This window comes from Vanellus vanellus, assembly GCF_965231255.1.
Source record: "Vanellus vanellus genome assembly, chromosome: 8".
NCBI lineage: Eukaryota > Metazoa > Chordata > Aves > Charadriiformes > Charadriidae > Vanellus > Vanellus vanellus.
The window spans coordinates 21,231,063-21,244,151 of record NC_138913.1 but is presented as its reverse complement, the minus strand read 5'-3'; the positions used below and the strand labels follow the sequence as shown (position 1 = coordinate 21,244,151).

Here is a 13,089-nt window from a genome sequence, read left to right as displayed (position 1 = left end):
GGTTGGTGCGTTGCGGGGAGCTCGTACCGGCCGGGGGTCCGGGCGGCGCTGCCCGGCGGTGCGGAGCAGGGGATGCTACGGGGGGGCCTGGGCCCGGCGGGGTGGGGAGCTGGGGGCTGCGGGGCTCCCCGCAATCGCCGGCCCGTCCCCAGCCTGTGCTCCCCGTCAAGAGGGTCCGTCCCTGCCGCACGCGAGACGTGGGGGGATGCGATAAACCAAAGGCGTGATAAACCAAACCGGGATCGACATTTTCGGACGAGAGTGGCTTGCGTACGACGGCGAGTTGTAAAACGCGGGGATCGCCTTTGCCAGGACGGCGGAGGAAACTTCAGCACTCTTCTAGTAATTTGGGGGTTAGAGTTATACGAACGGTTAATAAATCCCCGGCTTCGAGCAGGGGACGCGATGCGGGGGGGGGGGGGGGGGGGGGGGGGAGGGGGGAGAGCGGCGGCGGAGCGGGGCAGGAGGGACCCGGTAGGTGATGGCACCCTGCGGCATCCCGCGGGCAGCGACACTGGAGAAGCGACCGGTTACGGCGACAGACAGCCCCGGACAGCCCAGTTTCCTTCTTGGAAATAAACTCGGCGAGCGGAGCCCTCCCAGTGAAAGCCTCTCCAGGCTGTATTTTTGCATATCGCTCCCTCCCCGTTTATGGTCCCAGAGGTGTTCGGGGACATTACCTGCGGAGCCGGGGGGTGTGAGGAAGCCCCGCCACCGCACGGCCCCGGCGGTGGCTCGCCCGGCTGCCGGCCGGCCCGTTTCCCCAGCCGCCGTGCTCCGGCGCCGGGAGGGAGCCGGACCCCACCTCCAGGTTCAGAGGTGTGTGGGGGGGGAAACTGCTAGGACACCTCCCCCGGCTTCAACAACCTCCGCACTGCGGGGCGCAGGGGCCGCCCCCCGGACCCCGCGCCCAGTCCGCAGACCCTCCGCCCCGCCTGAGCCCGGGCCTGGGGCCGGTGTCCCGGGAAGGGCCCGGGGCCGGCGGTGGAGCGGACAGGACTGTCGCCCTCCTCCCGGCTGCTGGGCCCGAGCCTTAGCAAATATTTCGAGACAAGTAGCCTTAAGATTAATTGTTTTAAGGGCTGCTTTTTTTTTTTTTTTTTCTTTTTGGCGCTTTTTTTTTTTTGTGGTAGAAACATAATACTATTTGGCGAAAAAAAAGAAATTACCAGCAAAGGGCCGGGGAGATTAACATTTGGAAACTTATGAAATGTAATCTGCATATCCAATTGATTCCCAGCATATCAGTTGAAAGGATAAAGATGCATATCTCCATGATGGATATTGCATTAATAGGCACATAAATAAAGGTTGAAAAGTCATCACCGAAAGCTTTGAACCTTTTTCCATCGCTTTTATGTCTCATCCGCACGACTCAGCACCGTCTTTTTTTTTTTTTTTTTGAGTTGTTACGTTTTCATTAATTTACAGCCACAGCGCTCTCGGCAGCCCGAGACGGGTTCGGTGCGGGGCGCGGAGCTGGCGGGGCGGCTCGGTAACGGAGGAGGCTCCGTGTAAGGACAGGGACAGGGGAGAGGACACCCCAGATTCCCCTGACCAGCCCGGGCATCCCTGAGGCGAGCCCGGGGACCCCTTCGGAGCCCCGCTCTCCGGGTCGAGGGGAAAGGAGGGGGCTTTGCCGCTGCCCCTCGTAAGGAGGAGTTTTCTTCCGAGGGTATGTCCGCGGGGATCGCCTTTGCCAGGACGGCGGAGGAAAGGGAAATCTGGAGGGTGAAGGCAAAGCGCTTCCGTGGGTAGGTAGAGCCGAGGTAGCTCCCGCCACCGGAGCCCCGAGGGAGCCGTGCGAGGGAGCGAACACCCAGGGGAACCCCCTCCGCTGCCCGCTGTCCGCCGGGTCTGGCCTCCGGGGGACCGGCCGTGCCCCGGGCTGGGGGGTGGTCGCCGGCAAGGGCGAAATCCCATTCCCCGAAATCCGGCGAGGCTGCCCGTGGGACAAGGCTGAAACACTTAACCCTACAAATGGCTCTCTTTGCGGCACCGGCCGCCCTGGCTCTCCCTGTAAAATGGCAATAAATACAACATGTATTTCACTAACTCCTCACCTTTCTGATTACTACCAGATCCCGCAGTAAGCGATACTACAGCTGCCACTCCATACTAACACAAGCCTGCTGGGACGAGGACAGAGATACATCTGCGGTCGCGGGGCTGAGGGGCAGGAGGGACCGGCGGCGTGTGCGCTCCGGGCCGGTCTCCGCGTCCCTGGGAAGGTGGCCGGGGCGGGGGGGGGGGCTCCATCCAGCGGGCCACGGCGGCGGGGACGGGCTGGTCCTCCCCTGCAAAGAGACGGGAGGAAAAGTGGTCTGTAACTCACTTATTTACGAGTTTAAAAATTGCAATCGAACTTCGGATTAATCTCGGAGAGAGAAGGTTCAGTCCACCGGGGGTTTTGCTGCAGTGAAGGGTCCACGAAGGTTTTACGGCCCCAAAGCTCGGACTGATCAAATAAATACATTTGGCTTGGGAATAAGGGATTTTCGCAGCAGTGGCGGGGGGGTGGGGTGGTGGGGGACGAGGAACACGCGTGGCCTTGCGTGACCCACTCCGAGGTCAGCTGGAGAGGAGGACGGTCCCCGCACGGTCCGCAGCTGCCGGTACCGTCCTCCTTCCCCCGAGTGGGCGAAGCCCTGTCCGCAAAACTTCCAGAACAGCGGGAATGTCACCTTTTTTTTTTTTTTTTTTTTTTTTTTTTCAGACGATTTTGATACTTAAATAACATGGGGAGATCTAAATTATTCTCAGGGAGAAACGTTTACTAACTGACCGGAAGAAAGGGTGGCTTCTATTTTATTTTTATAGTTTCATTCCATTTACTTCGAAGCCTGCAATAGTTGCAGCTTTTTTTCGACAGAATAATATTTTTCTGTCTCTTAATATTCCCTGGTCGAATTATGAGTCCTCATTTACGATGTGGGAATCAAACTGGAGTTATTGCTCATCACCACATTTTCTAAGTCATAAAAAGTCTCATTCTTCCCATTTTAAAGGCAAGCAAATTTTGATTTACATGGCAAGCATATTTCTCAAATTTCAGTCATTAACACCCCCCCCAACCAAATGCTGTTATTGCTATTCGCTATTATTCAAAAGACAACAAAATAATAACTGAAAGGGATTTGTTAGATTTTGCTAAATGGCTATACAACCTAGAGATAGGATACAGAAACGTTGCTTACATCTGGACTTGCAATGAGCTGAAGTGATTTAGATTCCTTGACAAATCAGGATTAGATTTGGGGGACAAATAAAAATTAAAAAAAAAAAAAAGTAAAAATCTTTCAAGATATTCCTCCCAATTTTCATAATCAAATGAGACAAATCAACCTTACGATATTTGTTTACTGTAAAAATCTCCTTAAAATAGCTGAGATATTTCTCAGCTGAAGTTATTTGTAAGAAATTACAATCACTTTGATTCAAAATCTCACAATCTGCAGGAAGTGAAAAATATGCCTGAGACTCAGAACCAGAGTTGCGAGGCAAGTTTCAGACCTGGGTGGTTTTAGTAAGAGGAGAAACACACCAAACGGGGAGCCAGTATCGCTCCTTCCCCATAACACAAGCAAAAGGATTTTATACTGCCCTGATCAAAGACCAACATAGTTGAATACGTCTAGAATATATGTATCCCCCTGATGGAAACTGCATTTTGTTAATGTAGTTTCGGTATTTCTTCTCAATGTCTCCATTTCTACGTGCACCCAGGTAAAATGTAGAAGCAGGATAGGTTGCAGAGCTTTAATAAAAGTGAGCCACCAAATTTAAATACCCTTCAGAAACATTAGAAATCGTAGCCACGAAAGACCGGTTGCCCCATCTGTTAACAGGAAGGCAGCATTTGTAATGTTTGTGTGAAGATCAACGGGCAACTGACAGGTAGCCGCCTCTGATGTGGTTTAAATGAGCAGAGGCTAATACAAACGAAGATTGAAGTTTTCTTTGGCAATATAATATGCTAACAAAATTAACTAACTGCCAGTGAGATAAAGCATATTCTCTAGACCAGCAGAACAGACAGGGACATTATAGCTACAAAACATCCATAACACAGGGAAAAGGACCACTGAGCTCAGGAGGATTTCAGTGCACACCAAGAGCTCTGACAAAGTTAGGCAAACAATTCTCCTACAGTTTTATTTCCAATGAATGTTAGGCACCCACTATCATGTCCAGAAACATATCTCACACTGTATTAATATCAAATGCACTGGTTATGCTCAAGCCTGCAGGTCAGAGATGATTAATAACCGTTCCTCTGAACGATGTACACATTTGTATTTAAATAGTCATCTTCAGCAGCTGTTAAATTTTCACTGATACACAGAACACACTGAAACGGGAAAGAGACTGGACTGTGCCAGGCATGAACGTGAGCGAGGGAGCTGCAACAGCACTCCTCCTTGAGATTCATGACTATTCCCCTAAGGAAAGGGTTTCAGCACCAGGGCTGATTACACGATTGTACGCTGTTTTCCAGAGAAGCGTGTAGTTCACACGCACCCAAAATTCCCATTCAGCGGGATTTTGTCTGTTTGTACAACCAGCAGTCTTGGCCAGTTGGAACAGTTAACCCACTCCAGTGGATTTCAACTGTAACTACACCTGTATTCTTCAGAGTCTGGGGTAACTGTGTGATGGCAACTCACTATTCCATCATTTGCAAAAGACATTTTATACAAAGTCTTATAATAATAAAGTCTTATATAATAAGCTACTTTGGGCTATAAGCGTTGAAAGCAAACCTGAATCACTGTGAACGGTAATTTGAGCCACAAAGGCAGAGCATTAAGGTGAGAGACAAAAGTATTTCCAGCCCAAACCATGACACGCATGCACCTGTAATCCACCATATTTTAATAATGTATTTTTGCAGTGCAAGGAATAAATAATGGAACTTTATTCTTTTCTGTTCTCTAAGGTATAAATGCCAACAGAAACTTGCTTTTCAGAGTAAGATGGTCTTTTGGGTTCTCAGCCCACAATACTATTCAGCTTGATTTTCAAAATGTGCTGCAAAAATGCTGTCTCAACCCAGACAAAAATAGATTGGATCCAAACTACCAGTCACTTTTGGAAATTCAGGTCATTGGTCTAACTTGCAGAGATGTATGACTCGGTAACCACTGCTGCTAGCTACTTTTTTATTATTTGGCTTTGTGGTACATTTCTAATGATCATAAATATGAGAGTAACTGCTATGTTGCTTTTTGCATGATAAAGGAATACAAAAGTATTCCCATATGCAGGTCTTTTAACCAATCCAACTAGGTTTTTATTCCTTCCATGCATTTATGAAATACTCAGGTGTTTTTCTGTCAAACTTGCCTTTCAAAAGATGAATGCCTACTATTACATAAATTAACATTGTATGATTATTTACTGCTTGTGGGCTAGTGATGCAGAAAGGAATATAATCACCTTCTCTGCAGCCGTGGTATTTACTAGAGATGATTTCAAAGGAGAGAGCAGAAATAAAAATTTTTTACACTGTGCCACTGAAGGTACACAGTATGTGTTGAAAACACAACGGTGCTTTAAAAAATCGAATTGTTGAGCACAAGTTGTTAAGAAGGGCAACATGAAAGAACTAAAGTTGTAACGTGGTAGTGACTGTCCTAGCGCATCCCCATAGATCGTAAATGGCAGAAGCATATACTGAGCTTTATCCCGTGGCTGCAGTTAGCTCCACTGAGAACTTTCCTCAAGCAGAGATGGTAGTCGCCCGTCCCAGGTAGGATGGAAAAGAACAGTTTACAGTACTTGACTACCCACCCAGGTTCTGTGCTGGTAAGCTGGGTTCTGCTCTCCTATCTGCTTTTTTCTCCCTCTCTTGGACTAATACCACTGATGTCTGGCAGCCAATTCCAAATCACGAACTTAACATTTAGTCTAATCTTCTGGTCTGGAGTCCAGTATGCTCCACTCAGGTAGAGGAATAGGGGGTTACCACTACACAAAATTCAAGATCTTTTGGCACGACTGGAAACTACAGTTCTTTCAGAGTTCACGCAGCCTGTGATCTCACAGAGGTTAAAAAACTCCTGAGAAAGATTCAGGCCTTTGTTTACTTTCCTGGTGCTTCCATTTCTCAGCTGTAGCTGCTTGTGCGCCAGACTGTGTGACGCAGGGAAAAGTTGCACAGAAAAAAAAAAAAAAGAAAAAAAAAAGAAGCCAGCAGCTTGTATTTCCCATGATTTTCCCCATGGTGTTGTGGTATACCCTGCCTTCTCTGCTTTCCCACAGAGTGCCCCAAAGCACCATTTTTTTCTGTCAGATGTGTGGATAGTGTAACTGGTGCATACCCCTTCAGCATTCTCTTTGCGTTTTTATACAACTGGAAAACACAAGTGTTCCGACTGAAATAGTTACAATAATAAAACACCACCAGCCACATAGATTTTCTCTTTTTGTATTTTACTTAACTTTTTTTTTTTTACTGAAACTTGAGCAGAGTTTGGCTTTGGACAAGCAATCTGTACACTCAAAGGAACCCAAAATACAAATATAATACTGGGATTCTACAGTAGCCAGAGATGTATACAATGCATGATTTTTTTCTGACTGGTACTGTGATGTGGATCCAGACTAACGCTCCTGAAACCAGTGGAGTTTCCCAAAATTTGCATAAGCAGACAGAAGGATTTGGCATATGGTCAGACTGTCCATTTTCATTTGGCTCTGAAATATTTTCAAATATATGGGTAGGAACCTGATATGTAATGCGATCGTTCAATTGTGAATAAGCCTGAAAATCCTGTTTAGGCCTGTGATCTTCAACTTTTTGTAATGTGCCAACCTCCAAACATTTTAAAGTTGACCCTGACAAAACCAATTTAAGCTTCTGGTGATCAATTTGCTTTTCTTACTTACCTTTTGCAGATCCTTTAGAAGTAGTCCACGGATCCCAGTTGAAACCATTGGTTTAGTCAAAATGGCAAATACTGTTTACAGAGAAAAGGCAAGAATAAAACTATGATGTGGAAAGAAAATAAAAAGCTGCAGTATACGTTTCTAACTGTAACCAGTATTTCAGGGCATAGCTAAGTTAATAGCTGCTGTTGCGACTGCAGCTCCTGTAAACATACCCAAGCTGGTGCGAGCTCGCTCGCTGGCTCAGAAAGTGCTGGCAGCGCGTCTGCGCTATCCAAGCAGCTCACTGCAGCCACAAAGCCCGCAGGAGCAAAGTAAGAGCTTCGCAAGCAGTCGGAGCTACCTTCGGCATGTCTACATGAGATGGAGTTATAGCAGTGACTGCTGGGTGGGCTCCTCTGAACTGCAAGGTACCGGAGCTTACCTGATTGAATAGAAATGCCGATACGCACACTGCATTTGCAGTAGAAGCACAAACAGGTAAATAATATATTGGTGCATATGATGTACACATGTACATATTTTATAGATTTATTTTTCTTAGAAAACATTGCTGCTGTTTATGTCCATTAATTTACATATATTTATTCTTACTACAGTATCATTTATAATAATACTTTCACTTCTATAGCACCTCCTCTTCAAGGATCTCCAATTGCTTAAAAACTTTAATAAAGCCTCACATCTTGCCTGTGAGGTAGGTCAACGCTATTATCAAACTTTACAGATGCATTAACTGAAGAACAGAGAGGTTAAGGCCAAAATTTTCAAATGTTTGTACCTGAAGTCAACCATCTAAATTCTCATTTAGATGCTTAAATAAAAGTCTCGTGATTTTCTTTGGTGCAGAACATCCACAACTACTGCTGAAGTCAACGGGGGCTAATGGTCAGGCCTGATTTTAAGAGGCATACACCTTTTACACGGCTAACGAGCAACTCCAAGTTTGAAAATACTGGTCTAAATACATGAACCACGGTCAGAGCCACAGTTGATCCCAGTAATTTATCTCCTCAGGGCCTTTATATTATTATTATATATGACTTTAAAAGGCTGGTGCGGATCTTTTTAAATAGACATGTGACACAAAAATCATATACTGTTTCCACAAACTGTGTCCATCGTAACAGAGTCTGTATAAATACCGCTTGGGTTTGCGGGGTTTTTGGGGTGCCAGGGGGGTTGTTTTTCACAGATTTGTGATAATCAAGACAATGCACAGTACACATCACTTGTGCAGTCATAAAACACATCACACATCTTCACCTGCTGTCTTTACAGCTCTACATAGTATATTCCTTTGCACTTGTGATAAATAGAAGTGGTCAAGTAAAGGTCTATTAAGAGGATACTTGTCAGAATATCATGCAGACAGCTTGCAAAATACACATACTAAAAGATCACTTTTAAAATTCTTGAATTGTTAAGCACGAAAATAATTACCTCATTCCATTACAGTACTGTGTAGAAACACGGAATAAGCAGCATTATCTTATTCCCAATAGAATAGATTATAACAACTAAGTTAAAAAAATTCAGGCACCAAATGAATTATCCTGCAACACAGAACAGTATCTATATAGAGTGCTCTCCTTAATACACTACAAAACCAGCTGCATGGCAATGTTTTTCCATTTCACATTATGAGCATCTCGTCACATTTCAAAGACATCTTTGATGTTCCAGCCTCACAGAACAAAAAACATTTTCTACTGGCCTTTACAGAAACTCTTAACACAGAAGAGAAACTTACCAAGAGGGAAAATCACCGTCTTACTATAGCTACCTCCACCGCAGGTAAATGTTTAATACACAAATTAGGCTACCACATTCCTCTTTTGTGGTGATGCTGAAAGTCCGTATTTTAATGTGGGCTTCTCTCACTGTGTAAAAATTGAAATCAATGGCCAGTGAAATACCACTCTCTACCACAGAAGTCCTTCAGTTCTATTTTAGAGCTCCGTTAATTAAATAATCTTACAGAAATTGTTTTAAGTGTGCAACATCGTGTTTCAGTCTCCCACATTAAATGAGAATTTCAAAGAATTAAATAATAAAGCTTATTTTAAGCAACCAACAGAGGGCCCGGCGGCCTTCTAATAAAATTATAACAAAACCGTACTCAATACATCGTAGGGAAACTTTGGCTCAGTCTCTTTACGATAACACATTTCTGTTACAGCTTCTTCTACGCGTACGTGTTAACTTCATAAAAGGGAAAACGCATTTAACACCGTGATCCCGTCCTGCTCCTAACCACAGTGAATCCCTCCAATTATCTTCCAGGTGGGGGCAACAGTAAGCCAGTTTTCTTTAAGGGAGACGGTGTCCTTCGGCATCAGGGAGCCGTGAAGCCCGGGCACGCTGCCTGCAGAGGCGGGGAGGAGCGCGCCCCCCGGCCCCGGCGCCCCAGGGAGGCCCTCCGCAGACATCTTGGCTAGCGAGACGCCTCCTGCCCGCCCTCCCTCCGCCGCCCCCCGCCTGCTCACCCCGCCGACCGTCCCCGCCGCCTCGCACTCTGCCTCAGCCGCGGGGCTGGCCGGGCTGCGGGGCTCCACCGTGTCACCGGGGCCTGTGGCTGTGGCAGGGCCCCCGCCTGGGCTCTGGGGCCTGTCACCACGGCGGGCCCGGGGCCTGCCCCGACGTCCCCCGCCACCGCGGCAGGCCCCGGGCCCGGAGCTGAGGGGTCGCTCGCACCCAGGCCTCGCCCGTGTCCTTCCCCCACCCGCCCCTCGGCTGGGACGGGGCTAAACACCTACCAAATCGCGGTACCTGCCTGAGGGCCGCCCCGGCCGAACCGCCGCCGGCCCGGACGGCGCAGGGCGGCCGGGCCGCGCCCTCCCCTCAGGGCGGCGCGCGGGGGGGCGGGGGACGGACGACTGACCCCCGGCCCGGCCCCGCTCCGCTCCGCTCCCGCTACGTGTCGCTCCTGCGGGCGGCCGCCGCCCGGCCCCGCGGGGTGCCGTTGGCCGTCGCCCCGCCGGTCGCCGCCTCGGGCCGGTACTTGAGCCAGCAGATGAGCCATGTGACGACGACGGAGAAGAGGGCGAGGATGCTGGCCACCGACAGGCAGATGGGCCCCACCGGCGACGGCGAGGCCGAGGCGCCGGGCCCGGCGTCGCCGCCGTACTGGTTGACGAAGATGAGGCCGGTGAAGAGCAGCACCACCATGGAGAGGAAGGAGACGACGACGCACACGCAGCCGGCGCTCAGCGCCGCCCGCTTGCAGCTCTGGCAGCTCTCGTAGCCGCCGCCCGAGGAGCGCGGCCCGGCCCGGGCGGCGGCGGCGGGGGGCGGCGGGGCGAGGGCGGCCGCCGCCTCCCGTGCGCGGGGCGGGCGGCGGGGCGGCAGCGGCGGCAGGCTGTCCTGGGGCAGCGGGTCGCGGGCCCGCAGCTGCGGCGGGCAGGCGGCGGCCAGCTTGGTGTTGACGGGGAGGCCGTGGACGCGGTGGTCGGGCAGCGCCGTGCGGTGGCGGCAGAGCGGGCAGGCCAGCGAGCCGCCGGCCGACCGGCCGGGCCCCGGCTCGGCGGCGGCGGAGGCGGCGGGGGGCTGCTGGGCGGCCCGCAGGTGCAGCTGGCTCAGGCACTCCTGGCAGAAGGTGTGCAGGCACTCCAGCAGCTTGGGCGCCCGCCGCTCCAGGTCGAAGTAGTTGTAGCAGATCTTGCACTCGTAGTCCTCGTAGCTGGGGGCGGCCGCCGCCACCACCGCCGCCGCCGCCGCCTCATCCTCCTCCCGCCGCCCGCCCTGCCCTACGCCGCCCTTCTGCGCCGGCTCGGCCATAACATCTCGCCGGAGGGGGGACGGAGAACCGCGGAAAGGCGGGGAGTCCCGGGCCGCGCCGGGCGGGCGGGCGGGCAGCCGGGGGAGCCGCGGCCCCGCCGCCTCCTGGCCGCGCCCGCGGGCTGCGGCGCGGCCCGGCGGGGAGGGAGGGAGGGAGGGAAGGAGGCGGCTGCCTGCCCGTTCGCCCGCCCGCCTGCGCCGGGGGCCGCTGGCGGCTGCCGCGGGCGGGGGGCGGGATCGGCGCCGCCCGCCCCCGGGAGCGGCCGCCGGTGCGCGGCGGCGGGGAGCGCGTCCCGGCGGCGGCGGCGGCACCGTGGACCTTCTCCCGGCCCGCCTCGCCTGCCCTCGGCCCGGGAGCCGCCGGAACTGGGGGGCGGGCGGGGGGGCGCAGCCTCGGGGCCGGCGGCGGGTTTTTCCCGGCGGTCCCGCCGCCCTCCAGCCCCGGGAGGTTCCCTGGCGGTGGGAAACACCCGTAGGTGTAACGTGCCGATGGCTTTGTAGTCCTGAACTGCATTGGTTTAATCGTTCAGTTGGGTTCCCCGGGGTGATGGCGCATGAGGACCGGCAGGTACCATTGCGAAGCACCGGTAACGGAGGGTTAACAGGGGCATCCCCGCCGGCCGGCGGGTTCTCACCTCTTCTGTGCGCTGCAGGTCGCAGCCTAACGTGGATTTGACATCTCTTCGGGAATAACCTCTTGTGCACTGTGATTTTCTTTCATTATGCACAGTGAAAATCAAAGGGTTTTGCTATTTGGGAAGCCAGAGCCGGAAGGAGCTACCGAGGGTTTTATTTACATCCTGACATTGCTGTAAGATTGAGAGGTTTTGCCCTATGCAAAACAATAAAGCGCTTATAGCTTCCAATGTCAGATGTTAAACAATCTGATAGATTTCGCTAAATCAAATTCTGCTCTGTCACATCAGGGAAGTCTGGAGTAACTCTATTACCTTCAGGTGTAGCACGGGCCATAAAAGTATTTATTTCTCTTCGTAGTTCTGAAAATGCACTTGCGGGTGGGGGTGGCTTTAGGCAGGTAAGGCCCGGCTTTCAGGCGTACCGCATCGCCCTGACGTGGTGTTAGAGCTGCGTCTTGGGAGAGAGTCCTGGACCTCAGCTCGGACGTCTTCCCCGCTCCTCTGCTGTGTGACGTGCTGCATCAGGCGGGCTTCACTGCAAACGCCCTCTCCTCCTCAGTATTGGATCCCTTCTTTTATCTGTCTGCACTGGGACTTACATTGTTCTTGAGATCTGAGCATTCTTGAAGAGCTAGGGAAAACGGGGAAACTGTTAATCATTCAGAAAGAACAGCCTTTTTGGAAAGATGAAAAGGCACATATTACTAAATTGTGGTGGCAGGTCTGAAGATTGCCTGTGAGTCCTTGAAAAATAAAACTAGCAAATGAGGGAACTTCCTTAAAGTTTTTCAGCTTAGCATAAACTGAAATAATGACATAAAGTCAAAGAGAGAAAAGGAGGAACACTCTCTGTACAGGGAGCCAGATCCTTTTTGTAATTTATCCTAGGAGATGGTTTACAGTCTGTTAAAAGTCTAGGCTCAGCCTCTCAAAAGAAGAAAGAAAATGAATTTTGCTGTCACTGTCCATAGCGCACAGCTACTTTGGCATGTAGAGTCAAAAATCACCCCTTTTTAAAGCCCATACTGGTTTGCAACTTCAGAGCTAGTCTGCCCCTGTCACCTGAGGACTTTCTCAGTGTTACTGTTTTCCCAGTGCTGCGTATCTTCCCTGATGATGAATGTGGACTGTTTTCATCTAACTCTGGTATCTTCATTTTTTACACTAAGAATACTTGAGTAAATAAGATGAGATTTAAGTTCTTAAATGTATGTTTCTGGTGGTTTGTTTTGCCCCCCCTCCTTTTTTTTTTTTTTTTTTTTGGCTTGCTACTGTTTCCCTGTTTAGCGTTGTCTTCCCATTTAATTAGTTCATTGTTAAAAGATATATGTCAAATTATTCCAGGCACCGCCCTTCCACTTAATATTATTGCCACTTTCATAACCCAACAGCTTTCAATAAATTTTCAAAACACGTGAAAGTCCTTAGATCCAAGCAGTTCTGAATTAATTTTTCAAGTAAAATTTTTTGAGGCACTGTATCAAATGGTCTAATAAGGTCCAGATACATCAGCTGTGTTTCTGGTTCAAACTGCTTTACCCCTGTCTTTTGTGGTCTGGGTTTTCTTATCTGATGTGTATCTGCCCTGAGGTCAACTGAAACTCCACCTAATAAGTATATGAAAGTCAGCATTGGGAAACCTTCCTGTAATTCTGGCGTGAAAACTACACAGAGTAGATGGCAAAGTTGAGCATAACTGAAAAAAAAAAAATAAAAAAAAATAAAAATGCTAAATGCAAAATGAGGATGAAATTTACATTTTTTAATAAAACTAAGAATG

General features: G+C 50.0%; 1 protein-coding gene and 1 long non-coding RNA gene across 2 annotated transcripts; both read right to left on the bottom strand.

Annotated features, from left to right (window-relative positions):
- Nucleotides 1-1,991: 1,991 nt before the first annotated feature.
- On the bottom strand, nt 1,992-9,737 carry LOC309675218. Its single transcript, XR_014269468.1, has 4 exons — nt 9,651-9,737; nt 6,892-6,962; nt 2,124-2,297; nt 1,992-2,017 (listed from the first exon to the last, which is right to left on the bottom strand). It is a non-coding gene; the product is annotated as an uncharacterized lncRNA (long non-coding RNA).
- A 70-nt stretch (nt 9,738-9,807) lies between these two features.
- Nucleotides 9,808-10,671, bottom strand: RNF228 (ring finger protein 228; the record flags this gene model as incomplete). Its single annotated transcript, XM_082487401.1, has 1 exon — nt 9,808-10,671. One exon carries the CDS (start codon nt 10,669-10,671, stop codon nt 9,808-9,810), a length of 864 nt encoding a protein of 287 aa, XP_082343527.1.
- Between the last annotated feature and the right edge of the window lie 2,418 nt (nt 10,672-13,089).